The sequence below is a fragment of the Pinus tabuliformis genome, chromosome 8 (genome assembly GCF_031772625.1).
Source record: "Pinus tabuliformis cultivar Carrire ecotype Pingquan chromosome 8, CPIR1, whole genome shotgun sequence".
Lineage (NCBI taxonomy): Eukaryota > Viridiplantae > Streptophyta > Pinopsida > Pinales > Pinaceae > Pinus > Pinus tabuliformis.
The window spans coordinates 2,023,840,026-2,023,866,536 of NC_142294.1; the positions used below are offsets into that span (position 1 = coordinate 2,023,840,026).

General features: G+C 39.0%; 1 protein-coding gene across 1 annotated transcript in view; it reads right to left on the reverse strand.

The window, feature by feature from the left end:
- Nucleotides 1-26,511, reverse strand: part of LOC149244546 (AP-1 complex subunit gamma-2-like) — a 221,621-nt gene that overhangs the window by 118,957 nt on the left and 76,153 nt on the right. Inside the window, exons 7-8 of the mRNA XM_089374886.1 lie at nt 14,912-15,075; nt 13,064-13,118 (exon numbers count right to left, since the gene is read on the reverse strand). Coding sequence (XP_089231012.1) covers nt 13,064-13,118; nt 14,912-15,075 — 219 coding nt within the window. The remainder of the gene's footprint in view (nt 1-13,063; nt 13,119-14,911; nt 15,076-26,511) is intronic.

Sequence of the window (26,511 nt, forward strand, 5' to 3'; positions counted from 1 at the left end):
TATCCCGAGGACAAGGGACATGCTACCTATGAGAAATAATGTAGTAAAAGGTTGCATCTTGACCACGACTACTAGCATATCATATTCCTCCAAAAACAACAATAATACAAAGCCTCATATGTGCCAAACATAGCTCTAAAATAACACAATTGACCAACATAAATCTAGATAACAAATGATTTGAGTCATCACGTAATGATCCGTAAACTATCGTGGATATTCCACTAGACAATTTGTTAAAACAAATCTGATAATATTATATTGAAAATATGAGATTCTGCACTATTACAGTTTTATTTAATTTTTAGATCTATAAAATTAACTGTAATTAGTGTATGCATGTAATAGTAAATCAAGCAGAAAAGTAGAGAACGACAAAATAAGCTCACACACACATAATACACAAGATATGCTCTATGGGAAACCCTTTCGAGAGAAAAACTAGCTAGAAGGTGAGGTTGTTTCGCTCTCTTTCTCTATCTGAAAATATGGCTGCGGATACAAAGAAGTAACGTGTGTAGCCCGTGGGCTACTACAGTGCACAGATCCTCTCTGTGTGCTCTACCTCCTATCTCCCCTACCTATCTTTGCTCAACTATGGAACAAAATGCTCTCGAGAGAATGGAATGCCTCTTCCTCCTAGTGGCACGGGCCCCGTTATAACACAGCTCGGTAGACTATTAGTAGTTAAGTTTGACTACATCAACTCTTAACTAGAGTTACAAAATAGACTCTTCTAGAGTCTTTTACATCACAAACACATGGCTAGCCCCTTTTCCATGAATAATGGGGGTTGACACGACATCCTTCCCAATTATAGGTGTGAAAACAAGAAGGTCAACTTCTGAGTGGCATAACTTTTGCATACGGACTCTAATTGACATGATTCTTGCACCGTTGGAAAGCTTTCTGAGTGTAGAATAGCGTGAAAAAGTGTTGTACTAAAGTGGCAAAGGTTTACCCCAAAACAACGTCATTTGATGCTTCAAAACGCTCCCAGAAGGTTTCAGACCCTATTTTCCCAAACTGGGTCCCACCAGTAAAAACGGTCTCATGAGCCGATTCATCCACTTTTTTCGCTCTAAATGCATCGAGATGGATGACAAACAATATAATGATCCACTTCGGATCACACCTCCCCATTTTGGGAGGCATTTGGTCCCCAAAAGCTTTTTCTAAATGAGGTGAGGAAATTTTTCCTCCACCTTCTCTCTCATGTACCATTTAGCTTTGCCTGGAAGTTGTCCCTTCAACCCAATCTGCCAAAGTTCTTGTTTCCCTTGTCTTGTAGTTCTGGACCTCTTTTGCAAAGTTGTATCTTCTGTCAACTCTGCCTGAGCGTCTAGTGCCAAATCCTCCACATGAGGTAGGACATGTTCCTCTTCTTGATCTAGCATGGAAGGCTCATAGAGTTTCAAACTCTCTACATTTACAACTGAGTAAATGTCCATATATGGTGGTAAACTGAGTCAATAGGCATTATCACTGACATTTTCCAGTATCTCAAAGAGACCATACCTTAGAGCCTTGATTTTCTTACCAGGCCCCTGCAGTCTCTCCCTGTTCAACTATAGCTATACTTTGTCTCCCACCTTCAATGATTTTTTTGTTTTGTGTTGATCATGCCTGTCCTTATACTTCACTTGCGACTTCTGCAGTGTTTCCTGTACCTATAGATGGATCTATCTGATCTTCTCTATAAATTTTTCAACCCTCAAAGCATCTCTCTTCCTTCACTACTTGTTGTTGCCCATATGTAATATCCAAAGGTGAAGGTGGTAAATATCCAAAACAAGTTTCAAATGGGGACTTTCTTGTAGAAGTGTGGACCGCTTTGTTATAAGAATGTTGTATATATACCAGATTTTCATCCCGAACCTTCGGATGCTTCTAGATGTAACCCCTTAAAAGTTGCACCAAAGTCTTGTCGACTACTTCAGTCTGCCCATCTGTTTGTGGATGGAATGTTGTAGATCTCCTCAACTTCATGTCCATCTTCTCCCACAATGTAGTCCAGAATGCACTGAGAAATCTTGTATCCCTGTCTGAAATGATACTCTATGGTATCCCAAAGTGTACCCAGACTTGTCCAAAGAACAAGTTTGTTGCTTCTTGTTCGTTGATGGTCTTTTTACAGGGCATCAGAACACACATCTTGTTGAATCTGTTAACTACCATGAACAAGTAGTCATGTCCCTCCCTTGTTGTCAGTAAACCTCCCACAAAGTCCTTAGAAATTATTTCCCAAGAACAAATAGGTACGAGTAAGGGAATATACAAACCTTGTTTCTTGTTACTAGATCATCTGGTACGACAAAGCATGCATCCTCTTATGTACCTAGCTACCCGCTCTTGCATCTGGGGCCAATACAGATACCTCTGCAAGTTAGCCACGATTTTCCCTACACCAAAGTGCCTTACAACCTTGGAGGTGTGAGCCTCTCTAATCAACTACAAACACTCACCTTTAGGAACACATAGCTTCCCCAACCTATAGCGTAACCCATCCTAGAGTTGATAGTCAACGGTACTATCACCATCATGCACATGACTCTGACTCTGCAACTGTTGATACACCTCCTTGAAGTCCTCATCTTCTGAATATGCTTCTATATATGCATCATGGGTGAATGGCTCCATGTGCATAAGAGTCCTCAAAGCTGTAATCTTTGATGTGGGTGGCCTTTAAAGCATATCAGCCAACTTGTTTGTGTTGCTCTTCTTATACTTTATCACCAAATGAAATTGTTGTAAAAACCCCATCCACTTGTAGTGCCTAGTCTGTTGTAGCTTATTCTGGGCCTGTACGTACTATAACGACTGGTGATCTGTGTGGATTATTGTGTCATTTCCCATCAGATAGTGCTTCCACTTCTTCACAGCTTGCACCATGGCATAGAGCTCCTTGTTGTAGGTAGGGTAGGTAAGAATTGCAACATGAAATACTTCATAATGGCAGCAAACGAGCCTTCCTCCTTGCACCAAGACAACTCCCATAGCATACCCACTCACATCTGTCTCCACTTCAAAGGGTCGTCGCAAATTTGGTAATGCTTGAGTGCTTCATTGATCTTCTTCTTTAACTCATCAAAAGCCTTCTACTACCATTTTCCCCACTGGAAACTCTTTCCACTTGCTGTTATGACGTGGAGCAGTGTTGCTACCACTGAAAACGAGCCTATGAATTTCCTCAGGTATTGTGCTACTCCAATGAAACTCCTAACCTCAGTAACATTAGTAGGCACCGACCATTTCATGATAGCCTCGATCTTGGAAGGATCTATCTTCAATTCTCCTCCACCAATCACATACCCCAAATACACCAAGGATTGTTCCACAAAATCGCACTTCTTGATATTTGCTAGCAATTGGTGCTTCTTCAATGTTTCCAGCACCTGCATCAAATGTTAAATATGCTCCTCCTAGGTAGCACTAAATACCAGTATATCATCCAAATAGACAATAACAAATGAATCTCTAAAAAGGCACAGTACATCATTCATTAATCTCAGAAATGTAGTTGTAGCATTACACAGGACAAATGGCATAACTAACCACTCATACAAACCTTGCCTGGTTTTGAAGGTGGTCTTCCATGTATCATCTTCTTTGACTCGAACCTGGTGATATCCAGACTTCAAGTCCAACTGATCTAGCAACTGATCTAGTAGATCATCTATCCTGGGCAGGGGGTATCTGTTTTTGAACGTGATTTTATTCAACGCCCTGTAATCTATACACATCTGCCAAGTCCATCCTTCTTTGGCACAATGATGATGGGTGACCCACATGGTGATGTAATCGATCGAATGAAACCCTGTTCCAGCAGTTGTTGCAATTGTTTCTTCACCTCACTTGCTTCTATAACAGATTGCCTATACAGCCCAATATTTGGCAATGGGGAGTCTGGCAATAGTTGGATCTCGTGCTCCACTTCTCTCTTAGGGGGTAACCCTTTAGGCTCTCGGAACATGTCCTTGTATGCCTGTAACAACTCCTCCAATTGTTGTTTTTGTTTCTTAGTACACCCCTCTAGGGATGCCTTGCCTCTTATTGACTCCTCTACAAACTGATTTTCTCTTAAGAACAATAAAACATACTTCTTGCTGGAACTGATCAATTTCTTGGCCTGGTTGGCACTTACCAGTAAAATTTTCAACTTGTCTTTGTAAGCGTTGATGATGAATGATTTTCCATCCTTGATAAGTCAGTACTAGTTAGCTCTCCTCATGAATATTGCATCATGCATGTACATGTATGGACTCCCAAACACAACTCCACATACATCAAGGAGAACCACATCCAGATATACTTCATCAATAAATTCAGCACTGATAGAAAATCTAATTTTACACCGTTTTGTTACCTTCAGCTCTGCATCCTTATGTACCAATCCCAGTGGATATGGGTTTGGATGATCACGAACTTCCAGCCCCAAGTTCTTGACCAAATCTGTTGCAAAGAGATTTGCCTACGATCATGAGTCAAACAGAGCATTAATCTTCGTCTTCTTGACCTATATCTTTACATGGACGAGTTTGGTCATTTCTTTCTCTTCCTGTTGTCGAAGGCTACCCAGATTCACCTCCTTCTGCACTAATGTACAGACGATCTTCTCATCCACGTCTAAGATGCTTTCAACTTAGTCCTTCGAATCAATGGCCATGAGATTCATCTTCTTATTATCTTTCTTCTTGTTCTTCGGGTTTAGCTCTGGATGCAACTTCCAGCGCTTCTCCTCTGTATGGCCATCAATGTTGTAGTGGTTGTTAGGATCTTTGCACTGGTGTGCTGTGGCTGTCGTCTTTTTATCTTTCCCCCCTCTTTGCTTCTTCCCGTCCTTAGAAGCATCTTGTTGCTCCTTTTGCTTCGATCCACTTGATTGCGCTCTTTTCAGGCCTACGTTCTCCAAGTATTGTACTTGTACACAAGCCTCATCCACCGTTTTGGGCTTGAACAGCATCACTTGCTCACGCAGATGGCGATGCAAACCCCCCAAATACTTGAGTACATTGGGTTCTTTGGAGAGATACCCAACATTATAGCCATCTTTCTGAATTATGTGGTGTACTCGTGCACGCTTTGGCCCAGCTTTTGCCTGATGTAATGCCACCAAATCCACTGGTCTTCTACGTACCCAATGGGATAAAACAATGACATATATCCTCCCACTTAGTCATTGAAGGTTCTCCCTCCAACCTCAGGGTTTCCGTGTAGCTCTCCCACCAAGTCAGTGCATGGCCCTCCAATTGCAGTCGCGTGAATGAGATCTTCTGCCCTTCCTCGATCTGCTGGACACTGAAATAAACTTCCAGTGGTTCAACCTCAAAGCGTCGATCTCATCGTGGTATGGCTTGATATCGACTTTTGCTTCCACTTTAAACAGGGATTGGTTCACGACACCCGAATTGGGTTGATCTTTCCTGGGTTCTTTATTCGGCTGGTTATCTGTGTCTTCCCGATCTCCCGATCCCCCTTCTTCTCCAAATATCCCCGGCTTATTAACATTGCGTTTTATATCTGTGACTTGTTCTTCGAGCCGCGAAAATCTCACCTTTGCAACATCACAAGGATCATTTACAGATTCATCGCCCATGATTAGGGTTTTACGATTTTCGGCCTCGCAGATCTAGATCCCTGCAATCTCCACAAAATACCCAAAGAAACCCGCTCTGATACCAAATGATATGTAAACTGTCGTGGATATTCCACTGGACAGTTTGTCACAACAAATCTGATAATATTATATTAAAAACCTGATATTCTACACTATTATGGTTTTATTTAATTTCTAGATCTGTAAAATTAATTGTAATTAGTGTATGCATGTAAAAGTAAATCAAGCATAAAAGTAGAGAATGACAAAATAATCTCACACACATAATACACAAGATATGCTCTCTTGGAAACCCTTTCAGGAGAAAACCCAGCTGGAAGGTGAGGTCGCTTTGCTCTCTTTCTCTGTCTGGAAATATGGCTACAGATACAAAGAAGTAATGTTTGTGGCCCGTGGGCTGCTACAGTGCACAAATCCTCTCTGTGTGCTCTACCTCCTATCTCTCATGCCTCTATTTTCTCAACTATGGAACAAAATGCTCTCGAGAAAATGGAATGCCTCTTCCTCCTAGTGGCTTGTGTAAAGTTTAGGTATGTTTTATGCTTAGAGCAATTTATTTCAATTTTACAATTAGCTCAATATCTTTTCCAGATTTGCAATCACATCAACATTAAATTAAATTGCAAATAGAACATAAACATAGATCGCAGAAGACAAGCCAAGACAAGAGGACACAAGATGTGGCGCTAGCCAGGGACAAACCTTAATGTTGGGAAACCCTTGATCAATTCTTCTTATATGTTCTTCAATAGTTCAGCATAGAGAGAGAGAGAGAGAGAGTTAGTACATTTACAACAGAAGTCAACGCTTTGACTTATCTAAATAAGAGCATAGATCATCTCTAAGCAGATGATACATGAGGTAGTTGAACTCAGTTGAAGACATGTTGCTTCAACTGATTCTCCTAGGTGACTTCATCACCATGCTGCACCTATCATTGTGTTGCTCCTCATCATCATGTTGCACCTCGTTGTGTTGCACCATGCTGCACCCATCATCACTATGTTGCATCTCATCATGCTTCATCAATCATGACTATACCCATCATTGTATTGCATCATGTACCATCATGTGCCATTATTGCACCATGTTTGCCATACTGTCCCATGTGCTTGTTGCACCATGCTTGCCACCATGTGCTTACTGCACCTTGCTTACCATATTGTTGTTTCATTGTTAGCATGCCTTTGTTGCTATCCCATTGTTACATTGTTGTCCCATCCCATCATTGTAACATTGTTTTACCATGCCATCATTGCTATCATGCTGCCCATGCATCTTGCTTACCGTATTGTTGTCCCAATTGGCTATTGTTGTTGTCCCATCACAGTTGTTATCACAGTTGTGCCATGCCGTAGCTGTTGTCCCAATTGTATTGTTGTTGTCCAATTAATTGTGTCATGCCATAGCTGTTGTCCCATTTACCATGCTCCAACATGCACCATTGCCTAGCTATCCCATTTACCATGCTCCAACATGCACCATTGCCTAGTTGTCCCATTTACCATGCTCCAACAAGCACCATTGCCTAGCTATCCCATTTACCATGTTTTACTAAGCACCCTTGCCTAGCTGTCCCATTGTTAGCCATTGCTTTCGCTGTTGTTTATACTGTGACTGGTTAGGGCATCTGGTCATGTTGCAACATCCCTTAACCATCCACCAAAACAACTCTTAATCTCTGCGGCCCTACTAAAAAAGAGTCCTCCACATACGTGTTGCTATTATGGGCACAAATCTGTCCCAAAACCTCTCCATGCTATCCCTGTTTTGAAGTGGTTGGGACTGCGGCCTACCATAGTCCTACATTGTCACCTACAGCCCACTCAAAACAAACTTCCCTTACCTTTTCATTGCCCCAAACAGACTTGTGTTCACCCTTCTTCAACTCAGCCTCCAAGCTCAACTCCTCGGCCCTCTAACAGCAGCTCGGTTAGCCTAAAACAGACCTTAACTCCCGCGTTGCCTTGGCCTCTTCTTGTTGCGGCTACCATAGAGAATTATCCTCCTTCAACGAGCTCTCTTCTTCCCTGTGTGTTGCACAATGGACTGCGGCTAGGACATCCTTAGGACTGCATCTAGGGCATCCTTAGGACTGCGTCTAGGGCTCTTTTAGGACAACGTCTAGATCCCTTCCATAGCTTCATTGGCCTATCTTCTTTGTTGCGGCTAGGGAAGCCTCCTTTCCTCCAACGTCTAGGTCTACTTCCTCCTAGACTTCTCTCACACTAAAACCCAAAACAAGTGGAGAGAAATCAAGAGTGAAGTGTGCGAAATGACTCTCAAGTCATCTCCTTTTATACTAAAACGTTGAGCACATGTGGGTGTTATTTAGTTGTTGGCCGAACTTGACGAATTGTCTTATAACACAAATAAATTCATAACTCCATGAATACTTATCGGAATCAAATGATCTTTAGATAAATCCTACACCTCTCGATGAGAGGAGTCCAAGAAAAATATCAGCTACCATAAATAAGATGACCCACATGGAGTTTGGCCCTAGTTGTCAATTTTAACAACCCGGTTATAACACAGCCTGATAGCGTACTAGTGGTTAAATTTGACTACATCAACTCTTAACTAGAGTTACAAAATAGACTCGGCTAGAGTCTTTTACATTGCAAACACATGGCTAGCCCCTTTTCCATAATAATGGAGGCTGACACGGCATCCTCCCGAATTATAGGTGTGAAAACAAGAAGGTCAACTTCTGAGTGGCATAACTTTTGCATACGGACTCCAATTGACACGATTACTGCGTTGTTGGAAAGCTTTAAGTGTGTAGAATAGCATGAAAAGGTGTTGTGCTAAAGTGGCAAAGTTTTACCCCCAAAAAATGCTCTCGGAAGGTTTCAAACCCCTTTTTGCCAAACTAGGTCCCACCAGTAAAAACAGTCCCGTGGGCTGATTCCCGCATTTTTTCCACTCTAAATGCATCAAGATGGATGACAAACAATATAATGATTCAATTCGGATCATGTAATGTACTTGTCAAAAGAATAAACAAAATAATTTTTATTATTGTATCAATGACTTATTAAAGCATGGGTTTCATGCTTGGGTCATCATTATATTAGTCAAAGTCCCCATTGTGGACTCCTAGCATTAATATTAAGTAAATAGAGTCATTGTACATTTAATGAGTCCCTTCTTGGGCTTTTGAATCATGTAAAAAGGTTTATTATTGAGTCAAATGTAATTTATGTAACCCCGCACCAAGCCGGCCTAAAGGAAATCAATTTAGCCTAAGGACACCAATTCGACCTCACTTGGAGCATATAAATACAAGGAGATCAAATTCATTTGGAGCATCTCATCTCAAGCAAATTTGATATCTCTTATGAATCTGGGAAAAGTGCTAAGTTGGTCAAAGAAGGCAAAGGAAATGCGAGTTGTGTCAAGTCTAAGGAGAAAGAAGAAATCAAAGTTTTGGTGCTGCTCTCTCTCTGTTTTGTGCCCTAGTTTGGAAGATCTAAGTGTTCCAAGTGTTGTTGCTGCCAGTTGCTGCCTGATGTTGTAAGTTGTTTCATAGTCAAAGTTGTTGGGATGTAAGTGCTGCTAGAAAAGGGTTCAAAAATCTGAAAGGGCTGACTTGGTGTTGATGGAAGGTCTGGTCTATGTCTAGGTTAAAAAATCTCAAAGAATACTATTGGCGGAGGAGAACTTTTCATTGGGTTTTCCCCTCGAGGGGGGTTTTCCCCTGACATAGTGCCTATATCTTGGGTCTTCTGTTTTGTGATCTTCATACACACATAATATGGTAATTGCTTTATGAAAGATAATATAATAAAGAAGTAAAAGAAGCCAACATAACTCACAATTAATTATCAAGTAAGAGGAAGCAAACCCTAATCTACTTGCATTGATTTCTCAACAAGGTGATCTTATATAAATCTGAGTCATTTAAATAATCTATAAAAAATTTCAGGTCCTGCAGGGATCACAAGGAAGTCACATCTCTCCCCTCAAAAATTTCTCAAAGAATGTTGAGATAACCCATGCACATAGTCAAACATCCCCAACCAAACTTGATCCTATCTCCTCTCAGAAGTTATCCTCCCAATTTTGAAACATGCACCAATCACCAAGGTCATGTATGCCCACTTTACAAGCTACATATAAGAGCTAAGTTGGAAAGCATCCAAATGTTGCACCAAATATGTAGAAAAAGATTGTTTCTTGGGAGGGTTAAGGTCTGGATCAACTCCAAGTAATTGATTTGTTGTCATGGAAGAAATGTCTGGAGGTATGCAACAAGGCCAAGGATGACCACGAATGACTAACTGCCCATACATATTTTACTCCTTGGAAACTGTCTTTAGCTTCTACCATTTTTAGGTCTTATTTATCAGTTCATTAATTCTCCTTCATTTGAGTATAAAGTTACAAACCCAGTTTAGTATAACAAGTGAGGCACATTTCTGTTCAAACGTTTATATGCTTATCGCTACCACAATTAGCCTAATAGATATTTTTATGTATGCAGTGTGCACAATGAAAATGCTTCACCGCAAGGGCCATGCTGTCATCCAACTAATCATTGGATTCATCGATTTGTATCATATACTCAGGAAAACTTGCTCACTTTTACAAAGCGTGAAAGGAGCATTAAAATCTATATAAAATGAACTTATTATAATAGAAATGCAATATTTAAGGCTATAAAAAATCATATCAATTTTATCTGTAATTTAACTGCAAGAATTAATTAAATCATAACAAATCTGTTTACATCATAAATGTACTTACGCAAGAATTGAGATTCCAGTTCTTTCCACATTTTCTAGATCACTTTTATGTCTGTTCCTAAGTCACCTGACACGGGGATTCGGGACACGTAGGATTCGGGATTCGTGGTGTCGGATTCGGGACACGTTGACCCCCCGCAACAGGACACGTTAGGACACGTTATATATTATTTTATTAAAAATATATATATATATATATATATATATATTTAAAAATATATATATATATATATATATATATTAAAAATTAGATATTATCATATTTCTTACACAAATTTTAATTAATGATACAAATTTATTGATTTCAAACATAGATCTTCATCTATAGCTATTAGCATGCATAGTACATACAAAATTCAAATAAATGTCAGTGGTATTGGTCACATAAATGATAAATCTATTAAAAATTTAAATCATGAGTCATAATTCATAACTGAAAGACAACTTACAACTACAAGATAGTAAGATAAACACACTGACAATTGTAGTTTTCTCATTAAGTCATCAAATCAAAATGTGTTACATAGGTAGTGTTGGTGCAATGCCACTGGCAAATAGAAATAGAAAATATAAAACATCTACAGGTATAGAAGCCTCAAGGCATCAATCAGCATCAAAATCAGCATCACTGTCCCCATCATCATGGTCCTCACTACTCTCCTCTACATCCTCCTCCTCCCCTGTATCCATAGTGGCCTTTGCATCTGCTGGTATGGAGGCTGACCCCTCTAAGTCATCAAATCTAACAGGCTCTAGCACTGGATCATTGAGATCCATGTTGGCCAATGCCAACTCAACAATGGTGTCCAGACCCATATCATTAGGAACAGTGTTACTTGGGAGCGGGAGCGAAAGCGGGGAGCGGGGGTGAAAACGGAAGCGGGAGCGACATATTCAGAAGCTCTTGGTTTGGTGCTCTTGATTAAATACAAGTTCCATACCCTAATACATGACAAAATTCAATGGAAACATTGCATTCCCCCAATCCTAAAATCCTGAAAAACTGATAAGTCTGCTGGATTTTGAATGAAATCTAAAATTCTACTTTCTCCATATGAAATCCAATGAGGCCGAAACCACTCTCAAACATCCTGAGTCATTTCATGGTAATGTTAAAAATTTAAGTAAAAGGATGAAAATGAAGATTAAGGAGAGTGTCACTTTAACATTACCATGAATAGCATATCAATACTAGGGCCTAGACTTGATTATGACGCTGCCAAAATGCTCTACTCCTTGCTGCAACAGCATAAATCACTTACCAAATGAAAATATTAATGAGCAAACATGCCCTTTTCATACCCGCGCTGAGCTTAGCGAGTCCTGGAAACCGGACACATGTCCTAAAATCGCGACACGCCCCTGAAAATTGCGACACGCCCTCGGACACGACGTGCCTGTGATTTGGACACGAATCCGGACCGAATCGTGTTGGATTCGCCGGATTCGGGATTCGAAGGGGGTTTAGGACGAATCCAGTTTCCTAGGTCTTTTCTAATTTGTTTGAACTATTTTGATATTTTTACTATTTCCCGTGGATTGCTGCATTCTCTTGGCACAATGGGTTTTGAAAATGTTTTAAAGTGAATCCTGTTTATATCCTTTCTACAATTTCTGTGAAACCTACCCAAAGTACCTACTTCAGGACTGGCATTGGACAGAGTAGTTCTTAAATTTTTATCTTCAATCAGTTTTTTGGGGTTCATCATTAATTTACTTTATTCTTCAACATTACATAGGTAGCACCTGCAAGACCATTCACATCATTAACATGTTCTCTTGTTGTCTAATAGTATTTTGTCATAAGCTAGGAACCCAGATGTAGTATCAAAGTTTAAAAGATACAGACAATACTATTAAAGCAATCATTTTCTATGTGTTTGTGAAAGTTAGTTGCATAGTGTGTGCATTTTGTTTTCTGTCACCCACTTGTGTATTACGGATGTTGTCACATGATCAGCACTTGTATCCATGTGTTCACTTTAACCCATAAAGCCAGTACATTAACAACCTTGTAAATTTCTAATTGACAACCATCACAAAAAGATTGAAATGGCAGATTTGGGTTTTGGGATATATAAAGAGGGAGGGTAAAATATAAGTTCACAGTGATTGCCCAAGGGAAACATTAATAAAAAGCCACTGACTTGATCATTCTTAACTTGGGCATTGTCTATCTAAAATGGCATGTTAATTAAGAGTGATCAAATATATGACTTACTTATAACGGGGCCACCATTTGAAGCAAACTAAGAGAGGTTTAGCGTATTCCTTGACAATGTTTAATTTGGCTTACCACTAAGCAAAGACTCATTCAAGCTTCAAATTTGGATAATCGAACATATATCTGAAAGTAGTATTATATTTGTATTGACAGAACTAGTATACAAATTTCTTATAAACAAGCATCTATTAAACTATGAAATGAAGGTCATTGTTGTTAGAAAAATTATGTTAGGCTTGAACAACAATAGCAGAAGCCAGTGCCAACACAAAATATGCCAAAAACAATCATTCACCACTCACCACTGGCAACAATCCTGACAGTATAAACATGGTAAAACTGCATGCGATGGAGGCAAACATAACTAATTGAGCCTTGGCTGTGTTGGTATAGGTTTTTGAATGCAATCATTTTCAAACTAACAGGTAATGAAATGGTAAACGAAATTATTCAGTCTGAAGTGAACCATACCTCAGTCAGAACTTTGATCATCTGATCAATATACCATAGTTTACTTGGGGCAAACCTGCAGTTACAAGTAGAAATAACTTAATGAGACAAGCTACCACAAATAGCTGTGCTAATAAACTAAATAAGTTAATATGTATATTATGCCTCTATTTCTATATCATGAGCAAATTTTATGTTCACTTGGACTGTTGACGCTGTGGAGGAAGTTCCTACCTTGCCAAACAACAATGACTCAAAACTATCAACAGGTTGCTGATAATTGGATATCAGTATCACCTAGTATATTTATCTCATCTGCCCAATCCCTTTGTCTCTCGTTTTCCCTGACAGAAACACCGAGTACAGTTGTTGACATAATTTTTAGCTTCTCCACTCAGCCAATGATATCTCCATTTTCTACAGACATCTATTATTTTGTACATATGGCATGGCTGAATCTAGGGAATAGACAACAAATCTTTTCTAGCAACCCATTTGGGAGAACATTGGACTAGAAGACAAAAATTTTGGATGTAAATCTTCAGACTGGATTTGATTAAAAGAAACTGAAAATGGCCACATCTATTCTTGCAACTGAATACTTATTCAAAGTCTACACACCCTGCACAAAAAGACTGGGTGAAATGTTTGAGCATGTTTTTTTCCAGTTGCCCATCTGCCAAGACTTTTTGGGTACAGCCTCCTATCATAGAAAGGATAACTACTGGGAGATACATGGACAATTAGGGACAGCTGCAAATCCTTTTGGCACCCAGTTTGGCTCTCTGCTGTACGCTTCCTGTGGAAATATGGGTGTCTGGTAACATTTCGCTAGGAGCCATACACTTTCAGCTTAGAGGAATTGATGCCCTTTATGCGGGAATTGTCTGTTTCTTAAAGTTGATTTCAGTTGTTTTCCATAAAGATGTTAACTACTTTCCTATTGGGACAGACACTCATAAGCTGGCATTTCTGACAATTTTGGATCAAGTTTTTCCTTCAAATCCAGTTGTTAGATTGCTGTAACTCTCTATATTCCATGATGTACCTCTATATGGAGCAGTTTTTAAAATTAAATAGGAATGTCTACATGACACCTGCTGATGTGCAGAATGATATCAGCCAGATAAATACTTCAGTAAACTGCTTATGTTAAGGTTGGCATGCCTACAAAGAAAATAGAAATAGGAAAAGTCTTTCAGGTTCAGAATTGGTACAGATTAAAGAAATATCCTAGAATTGAAGACAAAAAGCACCGTGATAGCATAAGACATAGTCATAGAAAAAATAAATTTTCAGTCATGTCTCCTTGTTAAAGTAAGTAACAAATAAGAATGCATTAGAAATATAGAAAAAATCCCTTCACAAGAAGAATAGAAGGGCACTTGAAACATAATGTTTTCCCTGAAGGAAATAATTTCACTAAATGCTTCGCAACTAAGGAAAGAGAACGATCTGTTCATCCCCCTGAAAGATGGCTCTTTGCCACCCTCATGGAAAACAGAAACTATTATAAAAAATGAAAAACTAAAAGCTTCTCTCCTAGGTTTACAACCAGGTCTATTGGAAGTTAGTCAAAGAATATGCATATATAGAGCAGCTAACCTTTCAGGATGTAAAGGATGTCACAAATATTGAATGTATTAATCTTAACTAATGCATCTCAATTTGGAAGACATGATATAAATGTCACAACTTTGAAGAATATATTTGTCTCTACAATTAACAGAGGACACCTAAAGTTCACATCCAGCAGATATCCACAGAAAAATTCAAGTTCAGACTTTATTAAGCCCTTTAAGAGTTCATAACTGTCTCTTAATACCAAGCAAATGAAGTCAAGTTATATACTCAAGGCAAGTGACTCACTTTTCTACAATGGAGCAGATCTTGGCAGTAAGATCGCCCTTGAATTCAGGATCACTTACTTCCAAGTACTCCAATAATTCCTTTGTCAATGGCTTCACATTACTATCATTCACGAGAAGGAATACGAGTTCAAGGGCTCTTTTCCTAATTGAGGCATCAGAGTCCTGCACAAAATGAAACCGACAATTCAACAAGAACTTTATACAAAACACAGTGTGTGATCTGGCCCTTGTATAGGCATCAGCAAAAATTGAAAACTGCTAAGTTGCTAACATCCAGCAATATTTATAAGATTGACAAAAATTTATATGCATGGGATTGAGCAGGTAGATTTGATCAATAAGAACATGAGTGGCTCGCATTTGCTGATGAGAGGTCATAATATCCATGGAGTTATACTGTTCACAAAGAATATATCCCAGCTAATAAAAGAGTACAATAATACAAAGAATCTTGGCTTATGATTTCCTTATTCGCTTTATTTTCCATGCATCAACAGATGTATTCACAAATGTTCATCAAGATTGATAACATGTTATATAGCCTATTTGAAGTCAATGAGACAGAAATAACAAAAAGCTACAGTCATTCAATAGGAGAATTCAACATATTCCAAGTATTTTCCTGCAATATCATCCAAGCAAAGCTGTATAAGTTGAATCTCCATTAACTTTAGGATGCTAATTCTGGTGTCTTCTCTAAAAGTTTTGGGGGTTATAAAACAACACTCTAGCATACAACATAGACAGAAGGGCACTTCCGCTAGAAAAAACAATCTCCTTATTATTTTCTGTAACATTTCATGATCTTTGAAGCTAATAAGATATGTTTACAATGTAGTAAAATTCTATGTAATAACCTAGAACTACTAAACACTCTACAGCAGAAAGAACAAATGAAATTACTGGGTATACTGGTTAGTTTTCCTAGCTAGTTTAGTTACCCATTGAGGTTATGCCTGTTAAAATAGATGACCATTTTGTAATAGGTGTTTGGTGACAGATTATAAAAATTAATGTAATGTACTAAAGTTAGCCATTAAGTCAGAAGTTAGGACAACTGCTGCAGTAAGTAGTTGAATACAAGACTATATCGTCTTTATGTTTCTGAATCAGGATTAACAAAATTACTCAAGTGACGAATGGCATTTCCTTTTCATCTATGTAACGAACAAAGTTTGTACACGCTCTGATACCAATGTAACGAACAAGGTTCGTAAACCTGCAATAATCTTCGGAACACTTCGAAGACAAAAACATCCTTTGTTATATAAGAGTATTTCAATACAAGTGAGATGATGATTGTTACAAATGACCTGCTTATATACTTAGGCAGGTGCCTCTTCATGGAAGGTCATATCCCATTAGAAATGCCTCTTCAGTACTAATTACTAATTAAATTAAACATTATTACAATTATCATCATTATTTATATTTATATTATTTTTATATATATTTTATTCATAACATTGTCTTTCTCTTCAAAAAACTTTGTCCTCAAGACTTATGGTTGAAAAAGCATATCATATGCTTCTTATCTTGTAATTTATTCACATCTTTTAAGAATTCTCGGAGTAGTAATCTTCGTTGATACAAGATGATAGGATCCTCTAAGTGATAAACAAAATTGTCGCATTGAGAAAAGATCGGACCATCCTAAATTAATCTTTTGTGGAACTTGGCAATTACCTGATAGTTGGGATAGTTTGTTATCGTCAGTCTGGATTGTGCCGACATCTTTATTCTTCAGAGCATGAGTTTGTTGCTTCTGTTTTAAGTAATACAGATACGCAAACTAATTGACATGTCTGCTCTTGTGATTCAAATGTCGATAAATAGTACTGGTGATTTGATTTTCCCTTATCATGTGTTTGGCAATTTCCTGATTTACTTTGGGAGTTGATGTTGTTGAGTTGGTTACAGAACCTTCACTTGGAATGTTCATCATCTGAACTGCATCATCTAAGTGTGTCTTTTCTTCCACTGGTTTCTCCTTTTCTTTAGTTGTGATATTGACTAGCTCGGTATTCATTCCTTTATCTTCAACTTGGACTGTTACTATTGAAGACTTCAATACTTCTTCTTGAGTAAGTTGTTCTAACTTGTCTTTTAGCAACTTCTTGTCACTTTTAAGCTTCTTTATTTGTGTAAGAAGGTTTTGATTATGATTCCTTAAACGTGAAAGTTCTTCGTTTTCTGAATTGTTGACTTTATCCTTAGTATCCTTCTCTTCATCTTTTAAACTTTTGATTTGCTCTAATAAATTTTTATTAAGATTCTTAAATGTAAATTTTCCTCTACTTGTTCTAATAAGTGCTTCTTGAGTTCCTTCTTTGTGACCTTAGTCTTCTTCACTTGTGCAAGTAATTTTTCAACGTGGTCCTTGAGGCCAATTTCTTCATCCTTTTCCATTACTTCCTTGTAATGCATATCCGCAAGATCTTTATATACTTGTTGCAACGCTTTCTAATTTTGCCGAAGTTTGGCTATTTTGTCTCTCTTAATTTTCAAGCTGCAATTTCTCGGTCCACTGGATTACATCGTTTTGTAAGTGTGATGATGGGCATTCAACTTGCAATTTGGATTCCATTTTCTAAATTTGCATGTTGCCGCCTTGCCATTAATTGTTCTATATCTCTTGCCAACAATTGTGTTTGTGCATCACTTAGATATTTGACTAAAGTAACAGTTTCGTAACATTTTGTGCAAACCACATTTTGATTTCTGAATGACTCTTGACAATTGAAATATCCCTCTGAACAAAAAGGGCATTTTGAAAGGAAAACCATATTTTTTCTTTTTCTTCACTACTTTGAACTTTCTATGGAACCTTTTTTACTTAATTTTTTTATTTTTGTTAAATACTCTCTTTTTTTATACCTAAAAACCTCCCTCAAACAAATTTTCAATAAATCTTCTTTTGTTCCCCTTTTGTTGCTTATAATCTTTATGATACCATTTTTTAACTTTTAACCCCTCAATCCTTCGTAATTAAGTAATTTAAAACTTCTAAACACTTGTATAAATTACTTTCTCAATATAACCCTCTTTTAATGATATATGAGGTTGAAATATATATATATATATAATAATTTCATAACCCTTTTTCTATTTTTATGCTTGACCCCCCTTTTTTTCCAAAAAAAATGCCTTAACACTTTATTTAGAAACTTTAAACATTTTTAATACTTGCATGATTTCTTTTGTTTCACCTTTATTTAAGTGCTTTCTAGCTCTATATAATAACCTTCTCTTTCCAATTTTCACGGCTTAGTAAGGCACAATTTGCTGGATTTTGAACGGCATGTCCTTCTAACTTGTCGGTTGCAGCTTAATAAGTGTGGCAAAGTGTTGAAGAAAGTGTAACTAGGTTCGGTCTTCATAATGACATGATCTTTGTAAATGATGTAATAAACTATTTTTATATGCCTTGCTACATGGGTTTCATGAGCAAGAAGTGTCACTAGGTAAAAGACTTCTTCTTGATGTCTTTAGGATTTTATTTATATGTCAAAGAGTCATGTCATATGAAAAAGAAACTCTTCATGAGTTCATGTAAATGTATACAAGTCTTCAACAGTGTGTAACAGCCCTCCAAGACCAAGAACAATCCTCCAAAAGCAAGCACACCGAAGTCTGCAAGAAAAACAATGAAGAGATCACCAAGTCGGCTCAAAAAATAGAATTAAATGGATAAATGGAAATCATGTCAGCTCAAGGGAATAGACACATCGGTTCATGCTACAAGTCGGCTCAAATAGGAGCATCAACCACTATAAATACCCCGTCAAGGTATGCACCAAAAGGCAGAACACAACTTCGCATTTCTCTGTAATTTAGTGTGAGTAATGGGTACAGGTATACGCAGTCAAGAAGGGACAGATCTTGCATAAGGTATCTGCAATCAAGAAAGAGATCTCGCATTACTCTGAAGCCTAGCATGAAGCAGATCTGCATTAGGGCTTGATTACACCTCGGTTGGGTATTAGGTGCAGTCATGGCCAAATCTCGGGTGCATGAACAACTTCGAATCAGGATGCATCATTGACTAAAGTATGGGCTAGATCCTATTCTCGACATACTTGTAGGTGCAGTCAAGATGGATCTCAGATCTCATACTCGGCATACCTAGTAGATCTCAGATGGATGAAGGAGAGAGGACTGTGGATAAGGTCACAGTATTGGCATGAAGTCTGTGCTATTAATCTCAACATATATATAAGTATATATGTGCTCTTACTACCTCGTATACCCTCAGGAGATCCAAGGGCAACTTTATGTTTAGTTACAGTATCGAAGATGCAGTCCTGATAACAATAGCCTCGGTGCACAGTATCCATTACAATCTCGAATTAATGAAAGGGTAAGGATCTAGAACACTATCACAGTCTTGAAGGACGTATTTATATGATGATGAAAGACTCACTGTCTAGGCATAAGAAGGATCACAGTGATCTCTCAGTCTTGACATATTCTCTTGGTATATGATCGTAAGGCATAGTGATGATCCTAGTGCTTAAGGAAACATGGTGAAACAGACATCACAATGGATCCCTTAATGAAAGCATCGAATAAAGAACACAGTGAAGATCTCAGTGACATGAGAACGATGCAGTAGTGATGACTTCAATGGTGCAGCAGTCATGAATATCTCAGCAGTGATGGAGCAGAGGGTTGATGTCTTGGTCTTGGAGAGGCAGATTGTGTCAAGGGTCATGGTCTTGGTATTCGTCAAAGGAATCTCTATAAGAAGAATTTTGCATGGGTTTTCCTCTCCAAGAGGGAGAGGTTTTGGCCCTGGCAAAAAGCCAAATATTTGTGTTCTTGTCTCTTTTGATTTTATAGCAGTTTGATGAAGTAAACGCACACACTAATAATGAATGGAAGATAAAGCTAAGATAAATTATAAATACTTCACAAATTGTTATCATGTAACGAAGAATCACACTAAAATATGTGTGCCCTAGATTTTTCAACATGGTATCAGAGGGTGGTTTCAGAAGACAAGGGCGGGCAAAAATGAGACAAAGTGCAAGCAGAGCATCAAAAGAACATCAAGATCTACCCTAGATCAAAGGATCAGCCTTCTACAACAATGTTACTATGCAAGCAAGGAAAATAGCCTACAACAGCAATAGATTGTGTCTCAAGTAATCAAAATGCCACACGAGCAAGGTAGCTTGGACGATCTTAAATTGAAGTCTACAAACCCTAGGAGCAGCTCTTTACAAAAGAAGGAAAACAATCAAGGGAAGCAGCGAAGCAATCAAGAAGAAGCCCTCATACATCTTCCTCTACCAGCATCAAGACTATCAAGGAGAAGGACTTTGTCTTCTCAATCAAAACTTAATTGAAGGCAGAAGATTGAATGATCAGTAATTGATATAGAAGCTATACTATCTGATGGCCAAACAACTTCAATATGATGTTGCATACTACAAAACTCTAGAAGTACAATTATGTCCACAGCCTGTATATCAAGATAGCTTGAAGAAAATAAAGGCAATCTTCCTATCAAGGATCTCATTCGGTGGAAGCATCAAATTTGCCTCATCAACAGCCATCATGATCAGGGTGAAGATCTCATCTTCACAATCAATTAAGTACCTTTTCATAATCGAGTTTGGTTTTATGACTTCATATATTGGATGGATTATCAACGGTCTTGCATTGAATGAGAAGGATTGTCATTATCCTTAGAGAAGTCAGTGCATCAAGGTCTCCTTTGAAATCATAAGAATTCTTAAGGTTCTATAAAGTAAGAAAGGAGACATAAGAAGGATATATGAAATGCTAGAGGATATACTATTAGAAGTGCAATAAAGGAGAATGAAGAAACCTCATCATGAGATCTCAGTTACGAGATCTGGGAAAACTGATGAGAAAATAATCATCATTGATATTGATATTGATAAGCAAGGTAACAAATGTCCATGAATAAGAAGGTTACCTCGATCAACAATTTGTGGTCTCTATGTTGAAGAGAGAAAGACAAAAGACTCAAATATGTGCAAAGGAAAGGTTGACAAGATAGTACTATGGAAAGATTACTTGAAGAATGGAGGAAGTTGAAGAAAGGATCACGGAAAGAGGGAGTAATAGATCTCCATTATGAATGAAATGGTGTCCCTCTCAAAAGGATCTTATCAAAAGTCCTTGCAGATATGATCATGGTAAGAAGATGCATCGTGGCATCATGGAAATAAGAGCTCGTATGAATCATAAGGGATATAGCTCTTAGGAATCTCATTGTATATTAAAGGAAAGGAAGAAATCATCCGGAACAAAGGAAACTTTTGCCAAATGGGGATATACTAGATCTTGAAGAGTCTCTGATAGAAACCTCAGTAGAGGATCCACTAGCCTGGGAAGGCAGCAAGTACTTCATCTAGAATTCCAACTTTTGGAAATCATGAGATGAAGGACTGATGACATGATCAAGGGATTGAAGATCCGTTCAACAAAGAAAGTTGTTGAAAGAAGCCTGAAGGGAAAATGAGGTATGTATGCTTGTATTTGTATTTGTATTTGATATTGTAATGTCATGATATATGGTTGCAGGGAAAATGGATCAAGCATGATCAAAAGGGAAAGGATGTCCTCCTCTGAAAGGATGCAGAAAGACATAAGTCAAATTAGATGAAATCAACATAATATGTCCTCATATGAAGTATGAGGTAGTTGACCACAATTGAAGAACTCTGAGAGCTCTTGGAAATGAAAGACATGAAGTTGGAAGAGATCGTGAGACATGCAACCACGATTAAGGCAATCAACATCTAGAGCATCAAGAAGACTTGACCAGGAAATCTCCCGGAAAGATGTGAAGACTTTGATGGAATTCTGAAAAGATGAAGACCCTTGACAACAGATATCAGTGGGAGATGTGTCAACATGTATGCAGGATGTTGATACCTACAAGAAGATGTCATTGGTAAAAGGCCATCACCAAAAGGTAATATGTGATTTTTTGGTGTCTGGCCTCTTGGAAAAGTCTGGGTATGTGTGCAGGACCAAGGTAAGGAGAGTTGTGAAGGATGTCACAACTATGTACTTTGTGAATCACCATCGAAGAAAAGGTGAAGATAGATGGCCCTAAGAAGGAAGCCCCAGATGTAAGGCCAAGGAGGATACTTTTCGGGATGACATGATGGAGGAAAATGATGGATGGTTGAACCCTACATATGGAGAAATTGATGACATCGAAGTCTTGGATCATCAGTCAACTAAAAGACCCTATAAAGTACTAATGACAGAGTCCCTGGGTAAGAGGGAGCCTTGGGTAGTTCCTATGAGTAAAGGAACTCGAGCAAGTTTCTGAGTAAAGAGAAACTTGGAACTCGTCCCCGGTTAAGACGGAGAGTTAGACACGACATTCTTGTCTTCAGTTTGGAAGAAAGAATGGAGGATTGTGTAATCATCTGGCATCTGACACTCTTTGAGGATGTGGTAGGGGATCCAAGACAAGAGTGGGCAAGAGGACCGATATTCTTGACGGTTGGGAATCCAAGATGAGAATTGTCCTAGCAAGTCATACTCAGAGAACACTCCGGCGGGTATGACCCTAAGAGAGACAATGATGATGTGTGTCTATCAATCATTGGTCTCACCAACATTGTGCTCTGATCTAAGTGAGAGATAGAGTTGTTAGTCAAGGCCTTGCTATATGAAACAATGTTGGTTGAAATGATGCTATAACAGAATTGTCCTAGTAGGGCATACTCGGAGAACACTCGGGTGAGTATGACCCTAAGAGAGACAATGATGATGTGTGTCTATCAATCATTGGTCTCACCAACATTGTGCTCTGATCTAAGTGGGAGATAGAGTTGTTAGTCAAGGCCTTGCTATATGAAACAATGTTGGTTGAAATGATGCTATAACAGATGGATTGCAAATCCGATTCTTCTTGTGAGAAATTCTTCAGATTGAGAATGACTAAGTACTGTTATGAATAACTCCCTAGTTAAGAGGAGTGTTGAAGAAACTGTAACTAGGTTCGGTCATCATAATGACATGATCTTTGTAAATGATGTAATAAATTATTTTTATATGCCTTGCTACATGGGTTTCTGTGAAAATTCTATCACTGCAACATCTGATTTACTTTGCCTACTTATTTTCAATAAGTTATTTATGAAATTCCTTCAATAAACATTACAAATAAATTATGTTGCAGATATCACACCATAATACAAAAATAAACACATGCACAAGAATCAACACAAATATTTTGGACAACAGTCCCCGAAAAAACCCAATGTGGGAAAACCAGTGCAGCAAGGGAGGATTTTATTATTCAGCAATTCTTCAATACAACCAGGTGCCAAACTGGCTTACCCAACAGAGAGAAAAATTCTCCAACACTTCTCCCCATCCCAGCGTCAACCTGGCTGACCTTTGTGTAGCTCCCAGACACTCTGCGCCAGGCCCTGCTTGTCTGTGTCAACCCTAGGCCTCTCTGCGTCACCCACGCAGGCCCTCTACTGACTGCGCAGTCTCCTGCTCCCTCAGCGCCTTCTTGAAATGCCCTACATCTGCATATCCTGCCTCTGCATTGATCTTCTATTGATGATCCTGACTCTCTGCACCGAACTTGTTGCCTCCTGCTGCTCTCCAAACCACTAGTTCAAATTTCTTAGCTAACCCCGCTCCAAAAATTAAACTGACTGGTCTTCCTCGGTGTGTTCTCTAACTGACCCTCAAGCCTCTTCTTATACTTTTCTCGTTGGTCCATCAATAGTCGAGATTAAGTCCCTAATCAACGGCTAAGATTAGATATGGCTTGATCCATGACTTTTGGACCATTCTAACTCAGTTTTATATTAATTCACATTAATATTTTATTTTCCCTAAGTTTAGACTTAGGGACTCCGTTAAAAATATTAATTATTTTAATAGCTTCCAAACTGGTTAGATTTTGCCCAAACCATTTCTGATTCTTGGATATCTCATGTGCTTTAGCCTCTCCACCAATTTTTGTGGCTAGAGCACATCTGATGCTACCCCAAATCAACACTCCCTCTTGGCGAGGATTGTGCTCTAGTAATACTGCTCACTGAGTATCACCTTGATCATCCGGCATCGGTCCCTGTGCAGATGCTAAGCGTCCCTGCCCAACATCCTCTGCACTGCTCCATCCTATACTGTTGCCCATGGCTCTGCTACTGCCACTGCTGCATACGTACAGCAACTCCCTCTGCATTCGTGTTGTTGCTGGTCCTTTTCTCTCAACACTGCAACTCCCTTTGCATCCGTGCTGTTATCACCCCCATTTCTACTACTAAAACGGGTTCTTTATCATCCCCATATTTTCCCTAAAGTAATCAAACTTTGTCCTTCCAAGAGCCTTGGTGAGGATGTCTGCCACATGTTCTCTTGTAGGAGTGTAGCTCAACTGTACAGCTCCTCGTTGGACACAGTCTCTGACAAAGTGACACGGAATATCAATAAGCTTTGTCCGATCATGAAACACTAGGTTCTTAGAGAGCTTGATGCAACTCTGATTATCGCACATGATCCTGGTCGCCTCCATTTTCCTTTTGAATAGGTTCACAAGCAGCTTTATAGGCCATATGGCCTCACACGAAGTTGTACTCGCCGCCATATATTCTGCCTCAGATGAGCTCAGAGCCACGGACTTTTGTTTCCTACTGCACCAGGAAGTGATTCTTAATCCAATGTCGAAACAGTACCCAGAGGTACTTTTTCGATCCACTAAACTTCGTGTGCAATCTGCATCAGTAAATCCACTCAATCTGATATCCTTACCCTTGGCGTACAAGAGTCCATAATTGACTGTTCCTTGTAAATACCTGAGAAAGTGTTTCATTGTTGCCCAATGCGCCCTCTTCGGTTCCACCATGAACTAACTAAGGGTGTTGACAGCGTAGCAAATGTTTGTCCTGGTATTGACTAGATACTTCAGGAACCCTATGAGCTGCCTATATATGGTGGGATCAACATCCTTGTCTTCTGATGCATCAATCTTCTTCCAGTTGGTGATCATTGGAGTAGCCATGGGTCTACAGTCCTCCATCCTGAATATTTTCAGGATTTCTGTAGCATACCTCCCCTGCCCAAGGAAGATCTCTCCCTTCTGCTGCCAAACTTCCAACCCTAGGAAATAATGCATTAGTCCCAAATCCTTCATATCGAATTTTGTGGCTAGATTCTCTTGCAGTCCCCAATGAGCCTGGATGATCCTGTCAGAAAGAGATCATCCACATACAATACTAAGATTAGCGGCTCATTCCCTATAACCAGATAGGAGATATTCAGATCCGCGTCACTCTTGACAAATCCCATCTTCTGCAAATAGCCATCGATTCGACCATGCCATGCTCTAGGTGCCTGTTTCAGCCCATACAAGGCTTTCTTCAATCTACATACATGAGACTTCTTCTCATGTGTCTCAAAGCCCTCTGGTTGTTCAATGTATACCTCTTCTTCTATTACCCCGTTCAGAAAAGTCATTTTGACATCCATCTGATGAATCTCCCACCCCATCTGAGCTGCAAGAGATATCACGGTCCTAATAGATGTATACCTGGCTACCACGGCAAAGGTCTCCTCATAGTCAATTCCTTCCTTTTGGGCATACCCCTTGGCCAACAAACCTAGCCTTGTATTTCTCAACACTGTCATCTGCAGCATATTTGATCTTGTAGATCGATCTCGAACCTACTACTAATCTGTCTTGAGGCCTTGGTAGTACCTCCCAGACATCATTCACCATTATGGAGTTGTACTCCTCTACCATCGCATCTAGCCAAACCTAATGTTGAGCTACCTCCTGGAAACTGGCAGGCTCCCCATCCTGAGCTACTAATGCCTGATATCTATCTGGTTGTTTTTGCTCCCTCTTATTGTTTCTTGGCGCATCGATGAAGTCCTCTGCATCTCGTAGAATCTGATGAATTTCCCTGCTAGTTCTTCCTCTGCCAACAGGTGCCTTTGTTAGCTCCTCCTCATCCTGTGAATCTTCCTGATCCGAGGAAGAATTCTTTACTTCTGTTGGTTGAAGAGGTTTAACCAACGGCTCTTCTTTTGATTGCTCCTCGGAAGGCATCTCACAAGATTTTTTGAAAGCACTGTCCTCCATGAACTTCACATCTCGTCAAACCACTACCTTCCTGCTCCCTGGAAGATAGATTCTGTAAGTCTTAGCGTTCTCGCTATATCCCACTAGATATCCCTTTTCCACAATTTGATCCAACTTTTTCCTCTTTTCCTCGGGTATGCGACAATATGCTAAACTCCCAAATATCCTAAAATAACTGACTTGAGGCGTCTTTCCTATGAAAACTTTCTCTAGAGTAATCTTGCCCAACGCCCGAAGAGGAACCCTGTTCTGAACAAATATTGTTGTGTTGCATGCTTCTACCCACAAGAATTTTGGCATATCATGATCATGCATCATGGCCCTAGCTACTTCTACAATAGTCTTGTTCTTCCTTTCTGCTCCGAATTGTACGGAGTCATCCACTCTCTTCTGATGCCCTCCTTAGCACAAAAATCAATGAAGTCCTTATCAACATACTCTCCTCCATTATCCGAGCACAAAACTTTTATTTTCTTCCCAGTCAAATTCTCCACCAA